The 20,405-nt window shown below is 44.5% G+C and overlaps 1 protein-coding gene across 1 annotated transcript in view; it reads right to left on the bottom strand.

The window, feature by feature from the left end:
- The window catches only part of fkbp10b (FKBP prolyl isomerase 10b), a 38,578-nt gene that overhangs the window by 2,675 nt on the left and 15,498 nt on the right, over window positions 1-20,405 (bottom strand). Inside the window, exons 4-8 of the mRNA XM_052103364.1 lie at window positions 19,210-19,355; window positions 5,738-5,927; window positions 5,453-5,598; window positions 4,055-4,244; window positions 3,600-3,742 (exon numbers count right to left, since the gene is read on the bottom strand). Coding sequence (XP_051959324.1) covers window positions 3,600-3,742; window positions 4,055-4,244; window positions 5,453-5,598; window positions 5,738-5,927; window positions 19,210-19,355 — 815 coding nt within the window. The remainder of the gene's footprint in view (window positions 1-3,599; window positions 3,743-4,054; window positions 4,245-5,452; window positions 5,599-5,737; window positions 5,928-19,209; window positions 19,356-20,405) is intronic.

Here is a 20,405-nt window from a genome sequence, read left to right as displayed (position 1 = left end):
AAGACCAAAACCATGAGAATATGGTCTCAGACTCGGCCTGTACTACAACACTGCCATATACCAAAAGATCCGTTCACTAATTAAGTAAACATTTCTGCATATTATGCCTTTGCGCCAGTAGGTGGCGATAAATGAGCGTCTTTTTTGTGGTTTGAGTGAGTCATTGAACCAAAACCACCCAGTCGTTCATGACGGAAACATGGAATATCCTTTATTAAAATTTGCGCGCTGACTGCAGCATCATAAGTGTTTTTCCCAGAAATGACAACAAAGCATATGTCACTTTGTCAACTGTTGGGCATATCAAGCTATAACATGAAGACAACAAAAATAGGCTAAAAAATTATGACTTTCAATATCATCCACTGTCTATGCTGGGGCAAGTCGTCTCGTGTTTTCCGGTACCACTTTCGAATATGCCGCCTTGACCAGTGTCCATTTTTTTGAGCAAGAAGCCTATACTTGATAGAGACGGAATGTGTTAATTGGATCAAATGAAAACTGGACTGTAATGTTTAACAAATTGAATTGATTGACAAACAGGGCAGCATTTTTCTTCTTCTTTGTTTTGTACTCTCCTGTGAATCTAAGGTGCCTGATTCTTGATAACTTCATTTAAATGCTGAAATTAATTCAAATCATGATGTAGGCTTACAACATATGCATGTATATAGTGCACTTTAGTCTGTCTAAAATCCCAGCAGCAATAAATGCTTATTTTACGAGTGTGCAGGCAAACGTGCCGCTGCTCAGATTTTCTTGTTAATTTTGCAATAGCAGAACAGACAACCTTCAACACCTACCAAGTTTATTATTTTACAAAACGACTACCAATATAAAAAATAAAAAAACTTTATCGAATCCTTTGCACTCTTCGAGTGTTTTGATGCACAAAGTCTTTCACTGCAGCCTTTGTCGATGTTGAGAGCACGGGCATTCTCAATACTCAATATAGAGCTAAACTGGACAGTCTTTGTGTCATTTGTGCTCCTGAAAAATGTTTTGATCACTTTTAATTTCAAGAAATGTAAGCGCAGCATAGTTCTAGAGAGAAGACTAACAGCTGTACATCATCGCACCATTATCTGGGTAATTCCCAGCCAATCACATGTAAGCTGTTGCTTTATAAGTCTGCTCACAATCACACTGCTGTTTCAGTGTGCTAACACGGCAACCTCCACCACCCCACCACCACCAGTTGAGTCCCGTCCTGCACAGGGGTAGGCTCCTCGCCCCTGCCTCCTATCTCCGGCAGGGTATGACGGTTCCGAATACAACTTATTCGGACTGCCAGACGGGGCCTACACCAAAGAGAGACATCACATTCCTGTTTTATATTCATCAAATAAATGTCATCTTACATTTCACTCAAGTCTGCGAGATGATCTTTCAGCAGTTGCAACTGTAACCGTACATAAAGTTAGAAACAACTTGAGAGCTGTTGCAACATCGGGGACATTGGACTGCCCCTGAAATGTGACGGTATATTTCTGCTCATCATTGTATTTGTACGTAACTTTATAAACATTTTAAATTTACCTAGCAGGAAATGTTTATACATGTTAACCTAATTAATTACGTAATTAAATATTGTTTTGCAATAATTTTGTGTAGAACGATGTATTTCACAAGTGTATTTTCAATATTTAGTTTTCACAAATTGCTCTGTTGGTCCAGATGAAAGTTTCAAGGATCAGTGAAGACCGCGGAGACAGACTATGGTCCTTCCCATGACAAGCATTAATTGAAAATAACGAGGTTCACCGTTAGTGCGGAGTGCAAAATAAGGAGATGAGTGGAAGCTGTGCTTTAGGGACTTTCACCAATCAAACGGAGGACTGCTCTTTACTCCTAAAAGTAATAAGGGTAACAGATATGCTACACAACATGTGTGGTACTACACAATGCGTGGTGCGGGCAAGAGTGCCCTTGAGTATCAGAGAGGAAGAAGAGACGAGGATAAGGAGCCAAAATACTCAAACGAGGGCAGGGCAGCAAGTTAATGCATTTCTGACATAAAAAAAATATTTAATGACGTATGTATAATGATACATAATGATCATAATGTGTAACTATAGGCATTTAAATTGTATTACGTGTAATTATGCGGTTGTCCAGCATGTGTTTGCGTAAGTCTGTCCTTATGGTGTTCTTAGCGCTCTACGATTAAAGCTGTGTTCACACTGCCAGCTACATTGTCGCTGCATGTCGCCAGTTGCTGGTGGTTAGGTCGCTAGTGGTGTGTATGGAGAGTCTAAACGGCATTGTTTCTTTACAATTAATATTGTCCCGGTTGCTAGGGTGTATTGGCCCGGTCTCGGTGGGGCATGTGGTGAGTTGAGCGTTGAAGTCTCTGCGGTAATGGAGACCACGAGGATTTAAAAGCACGTTGGGAATTGAGCTTGCCGATTTGGGAGAAAAAGGGAAAAAAAAATGCAGTTGCCAGAGTGCTGACGAGAACAAAGAAATATGATCATATTAGCCCCATTTTATCGTCGTTATATAGGTTATTCAATTTTGATTTTTAACAATCACAAAATTCTGGCCTGTTAATAGTTCTTAGAATATCAAAATCCACAAAAGGAGGTTGATCCTTTTCATATTTGTCTCCAAAACTATGGAATAGTCTCCCTAACAGGATTCATAAGCCGAGGTTACCAGAGCCAGCAAGATCCAGCACCGTTTCTGCTTTGTGTCGGACTTCACTGATACGAGTCTCTGAGTGATGACGACAAACTACAGCCTGTGGCAGCCATACAACACTTCAGTCTTTTACAATGGACTTCAGAGGATGAACTGATGCCAACTCCAACTGTAAGACATGGGATACTTCATATGCCATTGCCTGAACCTCGGACTTAGGATGGACCCCATCAAAACCTCACCGATATGACCTGCCGGTTGAACTGCGCTGCACCTCATTGATCTCTGCCTGCATCACCTTGGTCTATTGATGGACTACACTCTTGGAATGGAATACATAGACTATCAATTGCCAACAAAAGCCTTCATCAGCCAACTAACAAGGACAATGCATCCATCTATGTGAACTTCTGCAGTTAATACAGGATGGACTTCAAAGACATTAGTCATTAATCTTACAGTTAATAAAAAATCTTTGTTTGAACACTGTCCCTTAACACTTACTTAGTTTAATAATTTTAAACCATGACTTGCACTATACATAAGTAATATTTACATTATATTCATGATGTTAGTCAGAGGGGAACTGGCCCCCACAGTGAGTCTGGTTTCTCCCAAGGTTATTTTTCTCCATTAAACAACATCTTATGGATTTTTGTGTTCCTTGCCACAGTGGCCTTCGGCTGGTGGTTGCAATGGGGTTCTAAATGCAATTATTATTTAACCATTTAATAATTAATTTTTATACACGATTTACAATTACACAATGATGACTCAGACTTTACAGATATTACGGTTTCATTTTTTGCTATTGCCTGATTTTCTGTAAAGCTGCTTTGAAACAATGTGTGTTGTGAAAATGCTATACAAATAAAAACATGTAGTTCTTAATATTTTGACGATTATATTTTTTCTCGTGGGCCCATCAGAGCTTAAAGAGTTAAGCAAACACACACCTCCTTTCTCTCCATGTCCGAGGTGTGGTGGCACTATGACCGTCCGTCTCTCTCCAACACACATGTTCCTCAGAGCTTCATCCAGGCCGTCGATTATTTTACCTCCTCCAAGCAGTACGTCCTGTGGCGCTTCATAATCATTCCTGCAGTACACAGACATCAACAAAAACTGATTTGAGCCAAACTACGAAAACACTTTTAAACATCATTACTTTAAAAAAGAAAATGTTTTATTAATAAAAAAATCTAAAGTAAATCTTAATTCAATTGAAATTCTAAGATTCCATGTGTATGCAATGGATATATATATATATTGAAATAACACATTCATTTAAATATGAAGTACTAATGATATTTAAGAGCTTGTAATGTAAAATTGGAGAGTTGTGTGGTTGAATGAAGAATTTAAAAAATAAATGTTTCACAGTGAAATAATTTTTTGAAATCATACTCACGATGAAAAGAGCAGTGTGCCGTCCAGCATTGAGCAGTTATAGTGGTACTGAATGAAGTCATTGACCTCACTGCTCTCATTACACATTTCAGATCTTTGACTGATTTCCACCTTCACAGAATCTTTAGGATTGTGGAAGTCGATTACATGGATGTCAAAGACCAACACTGCTGAACCTGGGATCTCCTTACCTGACCAAGAACAGAGTCAGAATCAACAGCTATAATCCCACTTTAAAATGCAAACAGAAATGTTGCACTTGACCTGTGTTCAGCAGAAAACACTTATTATGAGTTTGAGGTTGCATACGGGAGTGTTAAAGATAAGATAATTATAATTTTGGGTTAAGTCTTCCTTTAAGAGAGTTTTCTATGAGCGTTTTACAAAACAAAAATTATAAAATCACAGTGGATGTTGTTAAGCCTCCACATGCGCTATGTCTCTGCGGTGGCGTGCCCAGCGAGCCACGTGATAAGGTGTGGAGGCAGCTGGGATCCATCCTCTGCCACCCGGACTGAGGCGAATCACTGCGCCATCACAAGGACTTAGTGTTTACATTGGGAATTGGGCATTCCAAAAATTGGGAGAAAAAATACGTTTAAAAACAATATTAAGAGTTGGGCACAGGATGGGGAAGAGTGAGACAAAAGGTGGATTTGAACCCCCGCGAAAAAGCACATTTGCACGGGCATTACACCCTGCACCTCTGCAGTGACACTTTAAGTGCAGTTTGTCGTAAATTACAGTTACCATCAGACTTTTAGGGTGCAAACAGCCAAGCTGTGTGGCAGGTACTTTGTACACCTTTGTCACCCCTCCAACTGAAGTGAGCAAGATCTCCGCAAAACAGTCACATGTGAGACATCCTTGGCCAAAACGAGTTGTTTGGAGTCTGCTAGTGTGGCTCCAGCTTTAGAGACATTCACAAATCATTCAGAGGTCTACTCTTTGCACCCAGAGTGATAACGGTGACAGCTATGCTGCACAACATTGTGGTGCGGGCTAGGCTGATCCTGGGTGTCAGAGAGGAAGCGTATGGCAGCAAATCATTGAACTGTTTTCCAGTGTAACCCCCCATCAGGTTAAAAACGTAATTCCATTTTTTCTTGACTCCCTCTATATTCTTATCATACAGTTGTCTGCAATAATCATGTCACAACTTTGTTATCACAAAAATGTATTGTATGGCTTCAGAAGACTTCGAATATACAGTAATGTTTGTATGTAAATTGTATGGACTACTTTACTACTTTAATGGTGCTTGACAGCTTCAGCTCTCATTCACTTTCATTGCGTGATCTTGGACATTTTGCTAAAGATCTCATTTCGTGTTCCATAGAAGAAAGAAAGTTATACAGGTTTTGTAGCAACATAAGTGTGAAATCATGAGTGGTCTAACCTGCCCCCTGCTGACCATACGCGAGGTGAGGCGGCAGGATGATTCTTCTCCTCTCTCCTGCACACACGCCCTGCAAGCCTTTATCTATACCAGTGATCATGTAGCCCATCCCGATGTACGTGTCATATGTGTGGTTACGCTTATAGCTGTGAATTTGTACACACAAACATTTACTAACAGTTTAACAGATGATATTATCAAAATACAGAACAAATCTCAGTCTAATAAGTTGCTTCACATCATACAGCAAACAATAATATAAAAAAGTAAAACAAGCAGATAAACCTGGAGTCAAAGCTGATGCCGTTGATGAAGGAGGCGTTGTAGTGGTAGCGAATGAAATCTCCTTCAACAGACTTGCGTGTACACGGTTCAGGCATATGTATGACCTCCACGCCGAGGTCATCTTTAGGGTTATGAAGGTCTTCCAACAGAATGTCATAAACGACTGATGCGTGAGGGGGGATTTCTGTACCTGAGATAAAGACACCAGCACATGACAGGAAAGAAATGAAAAGGTTAGAGGTTAAAGATACAAGAAAAGGAGGTTACTGTGTGTGTGTGTGTGTATATATATACTGTATATATATATATATATATATATATATATATATTTCAATGATTATATATAGGCCTACATTTTCAAAAGATCCACACTTTTAACACCAGAGTGTTTAAAGGGACAAAAGTTTACATTAAAGTCCCCAGAATAAGTACAACTTAGATGTAAAGTATAAATATAAAAGTCTTTCACATAGCACTTAAATAAACATGTCAAATGGAAGCTCTCATTCTCAGGAATAAGACTATACAGTTACACTAAAACCACAGTTCGAAAGATAAAAAAAATAAATACAAAAATCACAAAGTAAAATATGATTACTGTAAGACATCAAATACAAACGTCTCCTTTATGTGGCCATCACTGCTGCTGTAAGCCCCAAATAGCTAACTTTATACCTGCTATTACAGATATAAAGTGTTCTACAAAATAAGCAATTTTTTACTTGTCTGTGAGCTTGCTTGGGTGAATAATCCACGTTCTATCTTAGATGCTGAAATGCGAGTGCCACTTACATTTCTGATGTGCAATTTGTGATGGAAGGTGATAGAGGAAAAGTAATTTTTCTAATACTTTCTGCCATCTAGTGGAATGCAATAAGACTTTTTGAAGGGTGACAGAGTGAACAACCATAATTACATTCTTACAAAGAATAATGAGACACCTTTTTGTAATTAGTCCACAGTATGTGTGAATGGTGAGCTTTAAAATGTGAGTGTGAAAAATGACAGGCTGCAGCCCAAAAATGCACCAATTGAAGTTAATTTAAAAATATTTTAAAGGGACAGTTCACCCAAAATTGAAAACTCTCTAATAATTTCCTCACCCTCATACCGTCCCAGATGTGTATGACTTTCTCTCTTCAGCAGAACACAAATATTTTTAGAAGAATATTTCAGCTCTGAAGATCCATACAATGCAAGCGATTGGTGATCAGACCTTTGTAACTCCAAAAATCACAAACGTCTTCCACAAGCTTCTCACAATAAGTTGCTGGAATTTTGGCCCATTCCTCCAGACAGAACTGGTAGAGTCAGGTTTGTAGGCCTCCTTGCTCGCACATGCCTTTTCAGTTCTGCCCACAAATTGTCTATCGGATTGAGACGTGGTACTTTCAAATGTTTGGAAATTGCTCCCAAGGATGAACCAGACTTGTGGAGGTCTTGGCTGATTCTTTTGATTTTTCCATGAAGGCAAGCAAAGAGGCACTGTGTTTTAAGGTGGGCCTTAATATACATCCACAGATTCACCTCCAATTGACTCCAATTAGCCTTTCAGAAGCTAATTACATAAAGACTTGACATAATTTTCTGGAATTTTCCAAGTTGCTTAAAGGTTTTGTGTATGTACTTGGTGTATGTAAACTTCTGACCCACTGGAATTGTGATATAGTCAATTAAAAGTGAAACAATCTGTCTGTAAACAATTGTTGGAAAAATGACATGTGTCATGCACAAAGTAGAGGTTCAACTTGCCAAAACTATAGTTTGCTAATATGAAATCTGTGGCGAAGTAAAAAAAATTGTGATAATGACTTCCACCTAAGTGTATGTAAACTTCTGAGTTCAATTATATTTCCTCTTGTTCCTTTGTCAGTTCCTGTTTGTATGTAGAGTGTTAGTTGCCAGTATACTGCTGTTGAGTTTTTGTTACCTTCTTCGTACATTTACTTCTTTTGTTTTATGCTCTTTTTTTTGTTCAAATTAAAGTTCTGCATTTGGATCCTCTTACTCACCTCATTCCTACACAAAACCTGACAGAAGAACCGACCAGACAAAATGGATTCAGCAGAACTGATTGAGAGACTTTCCCAAGGGTCCACTCCTGTGGCAGAGTACTGCCTGAAATTTTTGAATCTTGCAGCCCAGTTGAACTGGAATGAGATCCCTCAGAGCTATGTTTTGGTTGGGACTTCGTGGCTCTGTGAGGAAGATGGTCCCTTTGGATGATGAAGATCTGTCTCTTCAGGATTTATCATTTAAATCTTATTGGCTGACCTTCTGCCCTCAGCTCCGTTAGTCCGGAAGACCCCCTCAATGGAGGCCCCTCTGCTTCTAGCTCAGGTGGTCTGGGAGACCCCTCAAAGGAGGCCCCTCTGCTTCTAGCTCTAGTTGTTCTGGAGACTCCTCGACAGAGACCCTTCTGCTTCCCGTTCCTCCCCTAGCGGCTCTGCTCACTCCTCTTCAAGCAGCTCCACACACTTGCTCTTCCTCCTGTGGCTTCAACCACTCCTTCTTCTGAGACTCTTCCACCTGCGGCTTTGCCCACTCCTTCTTCTGAGACTCTTCCTTCAGAGGCTCCGCCTGCCCCACCTCATGCGGCTTTGCCCGCTCAAACTCCAGTTGCTCCACCTGCTTCATGCTATGAGTCTTCTGTGGCTCTGCCCTCCGAACCATCCATGGCTCCACCCTCCGAGCTCTCTGTGGCTCAACCCACTTTACCTCCTGAGATTCCTGCGACCCCTCCCTATCTGCCTCCTGAGAGTCCTGTGGCTCTATCTGCTACACCTCCTGCAGCTCCACTCCCTGTGGCTTTGCCTGCTCCACATCCTGTGGCTCCATCTGCTCCCCCTCCTTCAGCTCCACCGCCTGTGTCTACGCCTCCTGAGACTCAATTCCCTGAGGCTACAGCGGCTCCACCAAATTCTCCTCCAGAGGCCCCACTTGCTCCTCCTCCTAAGGCTCCGTCTCTTCCGGCTCTGCCCTTTGCGACTCCATTTCCTGAGACTTCTGCGGCTCCATCTCCTGAGCTGCCTCTTGCTCTGCCTCCTGTGGCTCTATCCACGGAACTTATGACACCATAGCCTCCAGACCCTCTGCTGGCTCTCTCTTGCCTCATACCTACACAAAACCTGACTAATATATATATATATATATATATATATATATATATATATATATATATATATAAAATATAATTGTGCCACCATATTAATTTATTTCATTATAAAACAAAAATTTAATAAAAAAAACTTTTTGAAATTGATGATTTGAATCAAATAATAAAGAAAAGCAGGCAATACATGCCCAACATAGATGGGAACTCCTTCAATACAGTTTAAAAAGCATCCCAGGGTGATACCTCAATAAGTTGGTTGAGAAAATATAAAGAGTACATTTTTTATTTAGTTTAGTCTAATTTAGATTTTCAGTTAGTTGTTTAGCCTTAATGCTGAAGTTGTTAGTTTAAAGCCGTATAAAGCTATTTCCTAGCTTTAGTAGTGTAGTCGTAATCCGAACGCTGATGAATGAAAACACTGACTGATGCAAACTCATTTCAGATCATCAAAAATTGTCTTTTGCCGCCACCTGCTTGCTAAAATCTGTAATGTCACAAAAATAAATGACCAAGGCAGGTGTAGGGGTTGGCTTGCTGGCAAGTGGGGCAGGCGAAAAAGGATGAGCCTGTTTTGCCTGCCCCACCTGCCAGCAAGCCAACCCCTATGCCTGCCTTGGTCAAAGAGCCAGCGCCGGAGCCGCAGGAGGCTCGAGAGGAGGAGCCCTGGGCGGTTCGAGAGGCAGAGCCACAGGATCGTAACAGGAGGAGAATTAAAATAAAAATGGACTAAAATATTGATTGTTTCTCACCCACACTTATCAAATCGCAAAGACACTGATTTAACCACTGGAGTCATTTTGATTACTTTTATGCTGACTTTGATTTTGGGAGCATTTTTTGCACCCATTCATTAGAACCAAAAGATTGGAGATATTCTTTTGTGTTCTGCTGAGGAAAGAAAGTAATACACATCCAAGATGACATCAGGGTGAGTAAATGATGAGAGAATTTTCATTTTTGGGTAAACTATTCCTTTATTTACTTTATTACTATCAATCTTCACTTTCATATTCTTCTTCTTTTGTTTTCAGTGATTCGCATTCTTAGTGCATACCGCCACCAACTGGGCAGACAGGAGAATTTATGGTAAAAACGGACTTCAATATCACTTCTGAAGATATTGATTTAACCATTGGAGTCTTATGAATTACTTTTGAAGGGGTGGGTTCACCCTGTCTCTTCTGCTGATTGATGAGCGAAATAAATTCACTAACAATCATTATAATCAAAAAGTAATCTAAGCATTTTTAATCATGTGCATTTATTCAGGTTATGTTATAATTTATGAATGGTACAGGTCATATGAGTATTTGTGCTCTCAGGTATAATTATTGATGGTCCTCAGACCAATGAAGAAGACACACTTCCTATCCTCTGCGAGGTTGAAGCAGCAACACGATCACTAAAGAAAGGAAAGGCAGCGGGAATGGACAAAATCCCAGCATAGCTGCTACAAGGAGGAGAAGCAATGATTGACATCCTTACCATCATCTGCAACAAAATCTGGCATAAATGGGCAGTGGCCTACACCATGGACTCAATCGCTCGTTATCACGCTCCCGAAAAAGCAATCTTCAGCAGTGTCAAAATTATCGCACCATCAGTTATCAGCCACCCCAGCAAAGTTCTAAAAATAATATTGAACAGAAATCTCAAGCCGAACACATAATTGCAGAGGAACAGGCTGGATTCAGGGCAGGATTTTCAACCAAAGAATCATCTGCGAGAGCTACCTGCAACATCTTTACCATGTGTTTGTGGATTTCAAGAAAGCGTTTGAACGGGTCTGGCATGCAGGTTTGTGGGTGACCATGAGGAAGTACAACATCAGCCCCAACCTGGTCAGAGTCAAACACCTGTATGACAAGGCCACCAGTACAGTCGTCCGAAATGGAGCCATTGAAACTGGTTCAGGATGACAATAGGAGTGCGTCAAGGGTGCCTACTTCTTCACACTCTCTTCAACATCTTCCTGGATTGCATCATGACAGACACCCAGGCAAACCATAAGGCAACATAGGAGGCAGAACAATCACTAACCTCCGTTTTGCAGATGATATTGATGGGCTAGCTGGAGGTGAAAAAGAACTGGCCAGCTTGGTAGAAAGGCTGGACACCACCTCTCGAACCTATGGAATGGAAATCAATGCCGAGAAAATGAAATTGATGACCAACAACATGAATGGCATTAACACAGACATAAAAGTCAATGGGCAAATGCTCGAAACGGTGCGGAGCTTCAGATACCTAGGAGCGATTGTTTCGGATGAAGAGTCCAGGCAAGAAGTTCTCGCAATGATAGCTCAAACAACTGTGGCATTGACATGCCATAAGCCCATCTGGAAAGACAGAAACATCCGTCTTGGAACAAAAGTGAGATTATTGCGCTCAATTGTCATCAAACTTTTTCTCTATGCTTGTGAAACATGGACCCTCACAGCAGAATTACATAGAAGAATACAAAGCTTGGAGATGAGGTGCTACAGAAGACTTCTGGGAATTTCCTATACCCAACACATCAATAAGGAAGAAGACCGGCAGATGATCAGCCAATTGGACCATACAATGACCTTCTCACAACTGTCAAAAAGAGAAAGCTGAGATGGTATGTCACATCACCAGATCGTCAGGCCTAGCAAAGACCCCCCGCCAAGTCACTGTATGAGGAAACAGGAAGCAAGGGAGACAGAAGAAGAGATGGGAAGATAACATCCCAGAGTGGACTTAACTGAAGCTCAGCCAAGCAATAAGAGCTGCAGAGGACAGAGTGAAATGGAGAGAGCTGGTCACAAGATCATCTGTAGTGCCCCAAAGACCTCTCCTGGGGGGGTTATGGGACAGGATGATGATGAATCATTGATCAGAATTAAGCAAGAGAACATTTCCCTTTACCTAGAAATTCTACACTGAGATGCAGCAGAAATAGAATGACATGGTACCCTGAGTCAACCGAGAGCAGAAGGTCATTTGACACTTTAAAATGAGCAAAATCAAAAACAAGATTAATATTTATCCAGGAAGCAATTTTCATTTTTTTTTTTTTTTTTTAAAGCTGTTACAAACAACCTTCTCCTGCACTTAAAAAAAAAAAAAAAAAGGCAGTCTTAAAATAGGCCAGCAATTATTTGGGTCAAGGGCGGAGAAAAGGGCTGAGAAAAGAGAAACACATATGGCCAGTGGAAAAAACAAAGGCCATGTGAACTCAAAGAAGACAGCACTCACTAAAGAAGGACAACAGGACAAAACAGACAGGATCCTGACTAGGGCTGAAATGATTAGTCGATGTTATCGGCAACGTAAACAATAAAAAATTGTCTACAAAAATGTTCGTTGTTGAATAGTCATTTGACCTCATTTAACGTAACATGAGATCTTCTTAAACAAATGATGGGAAGCGAGAGCAGCACAGCAGCTCGCGCCTGACTGAGGAAGAATTACACAGCACAAAGTCCAGATGCACTCTAAACAGCTTCAGGTGATGTAGATCGGCAAGTATGATGAAATTATACTAAATACAGAAGCACTCTCGTTGTGAAATACAGCGGAGCCGGAGCTTCTGGTCCACTGAAGCAAAACTTGCATGTCAGAGCATCTTTAAAGGAAACACCTGCCATTATATCTTTAATGCATCCTTTACTAAAGTTAAAATAATAAGGAAGCAGGTCAATTACAAACTCCGGAACTGGCATTTCTATGTGCGGTCAGCAGCACTTCTATCAGTTGCGTGAAGTGAGCCGATCCAAGTTGAAATACTGGCTTCTTGGAAACAATGCTACACCAGTATATTCTACTTTGAAATGTCCATTCCAGGTCAGAATTTCTGTTTGTGTTTTGGCCTGGGTCATTCCGCCCACTGCTCATTCCCCAATAGTATTTTGATACCCCGGGTTGCCAGATTTGAATCAAGTTAGTGGGAGTATGCTGCAGCCATGGAAGCCTAACTAACAAATCTAACTAACATTGACAGAGTTATAAAAATCCACATGAGTTGGTTTATAATTTGCAAACAATAAAATCATTGCACACATATACAGTACATTAGCCGATCAACTTACAGTGGAAGGCTTGTCACTTGACATTGTTAGTTTGCTCGTTCCTGTTGCGTGTCCTCAACCTGGCAAACTGGGTGAGCTTCAAGTCTAGGGATGAGTGGGCGGGGGAGATATCTATCTCCAATATTTTGAATTTTGACTGCAGTACCCATTTTAAATGTTGGATGTAAATGCTACATATTTCTCCTTTAAATATTTTAATATATCTAAAAATCCATAAAACAATTTACCTGAAGCAACATATAAGATATTTAGACTGGCTTTTAGAGAGTAGATCTTTAATATAATTATATTTTGTTTTACTGATCTGGCAGAAGAATAAACAAGTCAAATAAAAATACACTTATATTCAAGATACATTCTCTGAAAGCAAGTCTAAATATATTATATGTTGTTTATCAGGTAAATGTATCATGTTTTAAGGATTTTTATATATTTAAAAAATGGAAAAACAAGACAAAAACACTTGATAACAATAGGATTTTTTGCAGTGAATTTTTACTTAATTTACTTTATTTTATTTAAGTTAAATTTGTATTTAACTCGACTTAATGATAAGTAATTTTTTCCCTTTATTCAATGAATGTCATATAGACATTTTATTATTATGATTTTATTATTAGTAACGTCTAGGTTACGTACGTAACCTCCGTTCCCCGATGGAGGGAACGAGACGTTGTGTCAGAGAAGCGACACTAGGGGTCTCTCTTGAGCGCCGATATTCACCTCTGGACTATGAAAAAAGGCCAGTGAGAGTTGGCAACCAGTATTTGCATGTCCCGCCCCCGGACATACGGGTATTTAAGCGGCGCAAATACGGGAGTTCATTCAGGATTTTTCTGAGGAGCCGGAAATGGTCTGGCCACAACAGTGGCTCGGCTCAGCGACGTGGCAGGGGAGACACAACGTCTCGTTCCCTCCATTGGAGCGTCCTAGACGTTCCCCTTCTGTCGCTCTCTCCATGTTGTGTCAGAGAAGCGACACTAGGGGTCCACTTATAAAAGCGCCACGCGCTGAGCCGTGTACGTGAACTGCTGATACAGGAGCGAGCAGGTATTCTTACGTGCAGGACGACCAACTGTATCAGGCTGCACGTACCCTTCCCCAATGCCCCATTTAAGCCATCAGGATTCCTTATCGTTACCCCGGAAGGGGGAACAAGGTGCTGGCTGCCAACCTGGGAATGGGCCAAGCCTGGCCGGACCTCTTTTCTCTCTATGTTTCTCGCATAGAGCAACTTAGACCGGGGCCCTTACACGCATTGAGGGAAGGGGGTCTTAGCCCTTATTCAGGGCGGAGAAGACCCTGCGGAGGCCACGCCTACCCGAGAGGGGAGGCAAGTTTAAGTGGCAAAACCATCAGAGGCCTGACTTAGGGCCTATGTGGAAAAGTCGGTGCGGTGGTGGATCCAGCCTATAGAGGAGGGAACATACAGCACGGCAACCGAGGCAGCCGTGACTGCCTAAGGGAAGCACGGGAGTCCGCTCGCCAGAGGGGACAGAACCGTGGCGTTACACACAGGGGGAGTCCGAAGGAGGCCTTACCTGTGGAGCACCTACACCAGTGCAGGGTAGCTTGCGGTACCCGCAGTGGCTTGGGTCGGCGAGTTCCTCTGCTGAACTGCGACCCACGAGGGCTAGGGAGGAATCAACCAGTGTCCCAAACCTGAGATCTCCTGGGAATGAAGGCGCACTGTTTCCCCTGGTTAGGGGAAGGACGCTAGGTGCAAGCGATTCACCCGGTCAGATCGTGAGCGTGCCACCGAGTTCTCACGGGCTCGGTACCTGAGAGAACACGGGACGATACTGACCCAACTCGGAGATTGTAGAATCTCGTGAAAGTGTTAGGTGTTGCCCAGCCCGCTGCTCTACAAATGTCTGCTAGGGCAGTGCCCTAGCCAGTGCCCATGAGGACGCAACACTCCTGGTGGAGTGGGCTCGGACCCGCAAAGGGGGGGGGCACGGCCTGGGTGTGATAAGCCAGGGAAATGGCGTCGACAACCCAGTGGGCGAGTCTCTGCTTGGAGACAGCATTCCCTTTCAGACGAAGAGCTGCTCAGAGTGTCTAGTGCTCTGTGTGCGGTCCAGGTAGATACGTAAGGCACGTACTGGACACAGCAGTGAAAGGGCTGGATCTGCCTCCTCCCAGGGCAGCGCTTGCAGGTTCAATACCTGATCCCTGAAGGGTGTGTTAGGAACCTTGGGCACATAGCCCGGTCGCGGTCTTAGGATCACGAAAGTGTCTGCCGGACCGAAATCCAGGCAAGCGTCGCTAACAGAGAACGCATGCAGGTCCCCGACCCTCTTGATGGAAGTGAGCGCGATCAGCAGGGCGGTCTTGAGAGAGAGGGCCCTGAGTCCAACTGAGTCAAGCGGCTCGAAGGGGGTCTCTGGAATCCCGTAGGGACGACCGAGAGATCCCAGGAGGGAACAGGTTAGGCCGGGAGGAGCTATCCTCCGGGCACCTTTTAGGAACCTGGCGATTAAGTCGTGCTTACCAAGAGACTTTCCGTCTACCGTGTCATGGTGGGCCGCGATAGGCGACATACACCTTGAGGGTGGAGGGGACAGCCTCCTCTCCAGCCTCTCCTGAAGAAACACGAGCACTGACCTAACTGCGCACTTCTGCGGGTCTTCGGTTCGGGAAGAACACCAGTCCGTGAACAGACGCCACTTTAGAGCGTAAAGATGCCTGGTAGAGGGGCTCTGGCTTGGCTGATTGTATCTACGACGGTAGATGGTAGACCGGCTAGATCTTCCGCATCCCGTCCAGGGGCCAGACCTGGAGGTTCCAGAGGTCTGGGTCGCGGGTGCCAGAGCGTGCCCGTCCCTGAGAAAGAAGGTCCTTCCTCAGGGGAATTCAGCCAGGGAGGGGCTGTCGTGAGGAGCGTGAGGTCCGAAAACCAAGTCCGGGTAGGCCAATAGGGGCTACCAGAATGACTTGCTCCTCGTCCTCCCTGACCTTGCATAGCACCTGTGCAAGAAGGCTCACTGGGGAAATGCGTGCTTGCGCAGCCCAGCGGGCCAGCTGTGTGCCAGGGCATCTGCCCCGAGGGGAGCCTCTGTCCGGGCATACCAGAGCGGGCAGTGGGAGGTTTCTTGGGAGGCAAACAGGTCTACCTGAGCCTTGCCGAACCGGTCCCAAATCAGCTGGACCGACTGGGGGTGGAGCCTCCACTCCCGCCAGGCAAGCTTTGTCTTGACAGCGGCGTCCGCTATCACATTGAGGTTGCGGGGATGTGAGTGGCGCGCAGTGACTCCAGTCGCTGCTGACTCCAAAGGAGGAGACGACGGGCGAGCTGTGACATGTGGGGGGAGCGTACTCCGCCTTGGCGGTTTATGTAGGCTACGACCGTGGTGCTGTCTGTCCTGACTAGGACGTGTTTGTTCCGAGTTAACGGAACAAACACGTCGGTTGTGACAGAATGCTTCGGGACACCTGCTGCAAGGGTACACCTGCCCTTAGAAAGCAGAGGTCTGTCCAGGGTTTGAAGGTTTAGCGGCAGGCAGAAGTAACTTTTACGTTGTGCGTGCCGCGGCGCCATGCTCGTCTCGGGACTCGAGTCTGGAGCCAGTGCTGAAGTGGTCTCATATGCATCAACCCCAGCGGCGCGGCCGCCACGGAGGATGCCATATGCCCCAGGAGCTGTTGGAAACGTTTTAGCGGGACCACGGCGCCTGGCTTGAAGGAAGCGAGGCATTTCAGCACTGACTGAGCATGCTCGTTGGAGAGCGTGCTGTCATTGAGACTGAGTCTAACTCCAGACCGAGAAAGAGATGCTCTGGACCGGGGAGAGCTTGCTCTTTTCCGGTTGACCTGAAGCCCCAAGCGGCTGAGGTGCCTGAGCACCTGGTCTCTGTGTGCGCATAGTAACTCTCGAGAGTGAGCCAGTATGAGCCAGTTGTCGAGGTAATTGAGTATGCGTATGCCGGCTACTCGGAGCAGGGCAAGAGCTGCCTCTGCGACTTTCGTGAAGACGCGAGGGGACAGAGACAGGCCGAAGGGGAGGACTTTGTACTGATACGCCTGGCCGTCGAATGCGAACCGTAGGAAGGGTCGATGTCGAGGGCAAATTGAGACGGTGGAAGTATGCGTCCTTCAGGTCTACCGCTGCAAACCAATCTAGATGCGGACGCCAGATAGAATTTATTTCTGGGTGAGCATTTTGAACGGGAGTTTGGACAAGGTCCGATTGAAAACTCGCAGGTCCAAGATCGGTCGTAAGCCACCGCCTTTCTTGGGTACAACAAAGTAAGGGCTGTAGACACCCTTCTTCGTTTCGGTTGGAGGGACAGGCTCTATCGCGTCCTTTAATAGAAGGGAGGTGATTTCTTCGCGCAGGGAATGGGCATGTTGGCCGTGTACTGCGGAAAAATGTACGCCCACGAAGGGGCGGAGACCTGGCAAACTAAATTGCGTAACCGAGTCGAATGGTCGGTGCAGCCAGCGTGACGGGTTGGGCAGTGAAAGCCACGCCTCTAAGCTCCGTGCTAGGGGCACCAAGGGGACAAGTTTTTTGGGCGTACCGGCGGGGCTCGCAGCGGTCGCGGAACAGGTAACGCGGCGTCGGGAGGCAGCGTGGCGTCCGAGGCTCGGTGCTGAGAATAAACTCAAAGCACTTACCTTGCTCCACGCACCCGGCAGGAGCGGGTTCGTGACTGAGGAGGAGGTCTGATGCTGGCGTCCTCTGGACTCGTCTGAACTGGCCGGCCGGGGAACAGTCGTGAGGCTGAAGGCGGGGACACCGCGTCCATGGAGCGGGACTGTTGAGGCCTGAAAGCAGAGTGCCGTGAGAGCGGCATTTGCGAGCCAGGTGACCCCAGAGACAACAAGGAAATAGCTCTATAGAGTGTAACGAATTTAACAAAAAATTTTCCTCCGGCCCTCCACCGGGAGCGGAGTGGTCTTACCAGCTCGGAGCTAGCGTCTCGGTCTCTGGGTCTGTCATCTCAGGAGCGCCTGGGAACCTTCTGGGTCCTCAAGGGGGTCCGTGAGGCGATGGGTGTCCAATTTCTGCGGGGGCTCAACGCTGGGGCTGAGAGCTGGGCCCACTCACTTGTTAGTTGAGGCGGAGCACCACTTTCTTTCTTTCTTGAAAGCCGCAGGAGGGCGCCCTCGGCGAGCAGACAGGGCATGGCCCCTGGCGTGCAGGTTTGCGGCAGGGCAGGATGCTTTTTTGCTTGAAAATAGCCTTCGTCTGTTTCTTCACCACTGAGGACTGCTGGGCGAAGTCGTCAAGTGGTGTCGCCGAATGGGCGGAGCTGGGAGGCGAGGCGTTTGAGAAAGCGTGCTTTGTCTGCCTCCCGTACTGCCTGTCCATCGTTGCGTTTCTGGACCATGTAGTGGCCATCGCCTGTTCGAGTGCAGTTCCTGCAGCACGTCAAGAACAGGACTACCCAAGTGCAGATTTTGAAGTGCCCTGGCCCGGTGGACTTGCAGGAGGGGGCCATGGCGTGCAGGGGGGAGCGGTCTGGGACCGTTGTACCACCGAGGGTAGCGAGAGCGGAGGAGTGAGGAAGCTGGGCTTGCTCAGCTCGTCATGCACGTCCGGGAAGGAATCCGGGGGGGGCGCGGCTGTGAGCGGAGCACATGCCCGCGGAACCAATTAAGCCCGGGGAAGCATAGCGGACCTTCTTGCGTCAGGCTCATACTGGGCGGAGACCCGAAGGTGGCGCATAGTCCCCCAGGCGAGTTATCCGCATCCGACGCCGCTGTTACGCTCTCCGATGCAGCGGTGATGTCATCATCCAATGCTGGGGAGCTCGAGGGACCGGACGTTAGGCCGTTAAGCGGACCGCACTAACAATGCATGACACATTTTTTATTTTCCAAAAATTTTTAAGACAGTAAATGTAAAATCTGGTGGATTATTTTTGTCAATATTCCTGGCAATAGTGAAAATTATGCCTCTATATACATTTGTGAAAGAAATTTGAAGCTTACAATTTTATAAAAGCATATGCGTTAATGCTTCTATTAGAACTCATGTATTATTTGAGCTGTAAAGTTGTTTAAATAGTTATTTTTACAGTCATTTTAGGGTTTGTTGACATTATATCGTCATGGCATCTAAATTGTAAAATTTTATATAACCTTACACAGAAAAGCTTAGTAGGCAATTTTTTAATCACACTTCTTGTTAATCTTGTTAACACACAAATTGTTTATGTCTTCTGGCTATACAGTACTTTTAAAATACTGAGTATTCAAACATTTATGGATTGGCCCCATTCACTTCCATTGCAAGTGAAGCAATGGTTAGTATGTGATAGTGTGACATTACATGCAGAAGGTTATTTACTTACCATATCCTTTCTCTCCAAATGCCAGAAATGGGGGGATGATGAAGTGTCGTATTTCTCCCACACACATGCCCAGCAGCCCTTCATCAAGGCCCTTTATGAGCAAACCTTCCCCAACCAGAGAGTCTTGAGTCTGGGAACGCTTGTAGCTGCATGATGCACACAAGATTAGATGCACACAAGATCACACAAGTTAGTCTACACAGGCATGTCATTTCAAATATACACAGTAGTTGGAGTCAGACGTTTACATCCACTTAGGTTGAAGTCATTCAAACTCATTTATTAAACACTCCACATATTTCATATTAGTAAACTATAGTTTTGGCAAGTTGTTTAGGACATCTACTTTGTGCATGACTCACTTAATTTTTCCAACAATTGTTTACAGTCAGATTGTCTCACTTTTAATTGACTATATCACAATTTCAGTGGGTCAGAAGTTTGCATTCAGTTAACTGTGCCTTTAAGCAGCTTGGAAAATTCCACAAATTATGTCAAGCCTTTAGACAATTAGCCAATTAGCTTCTGATTGGAAATGTACTGAATTAGAGGTGTACCTGTGGATGCATTTTAAGGTCTACCTTCAAACTCAGTGCCTCTTTGCTTGACATCATGGAAAAATCTAAAGAAATCAGCCAAGAGCAATTACCAAATGCCTGATGTTACCACGATCATTTGTACAAACAATAGTACACAAGTATAAACACCATGGGACCACGCAGCCATCATACCACTCAGGAAGGAGATGCATTCTGTCTCATAGAGATTAATGTAGTTTGGTGCAAAAAGGGCAAATCAATCCCAGAACAACAGCAAAAGACCTTGTGAAGATGCTGGAGGAAACAGGTAGGCAAGTATCTATATCCACCGTAAAATGAGTCCTATATCGACATAACCTGAAAGGCTGCACAGCAAAGAAGAAGCCACTGCTCCAAAACTGCCATAAAAAAGGCAGACTACAGTTTGAAAGTTTCCAAATAATAATTTTAGGAGAAATGTCCTCTGGTCTAATGAAACAAAAATGTAACTGTTTGGCTATAATTACCATCGTTATGTTTAGAGGAAAAAGGGTGAGCCTTGCTAGCCGAAGAACACCATCCCAACCATGAGGCATGGGGGTGGCAGCATCATGTTGTGGGGGTGTTTTGCTGAAGGAGGGACTGGTGCACTTCACAAAATAGATGGCATCATGAGGA

This window comes from Xyrauchen texanus, chromosome 33 (assembly GCF_025860055.1).
Source record: "Xyrauchen texanus isolate HMW12.3.18 chromosome 33, RBS_HiC_50CHRs, whole genome shotgun sequence".
In the NCBI taxonomy this organism is placed as follows: Eukaryota; Metazoa; Chordata; class Actinopteri; order Cypriniformes; family Catostomidae; genus Xyrauchen; species Xyrauchen texanus.
The sequence above is the reverse complement of the archived record's forward strand: the minus strand, read 5'-3'. Positions and strand labels throughout refer to the sequence as shown.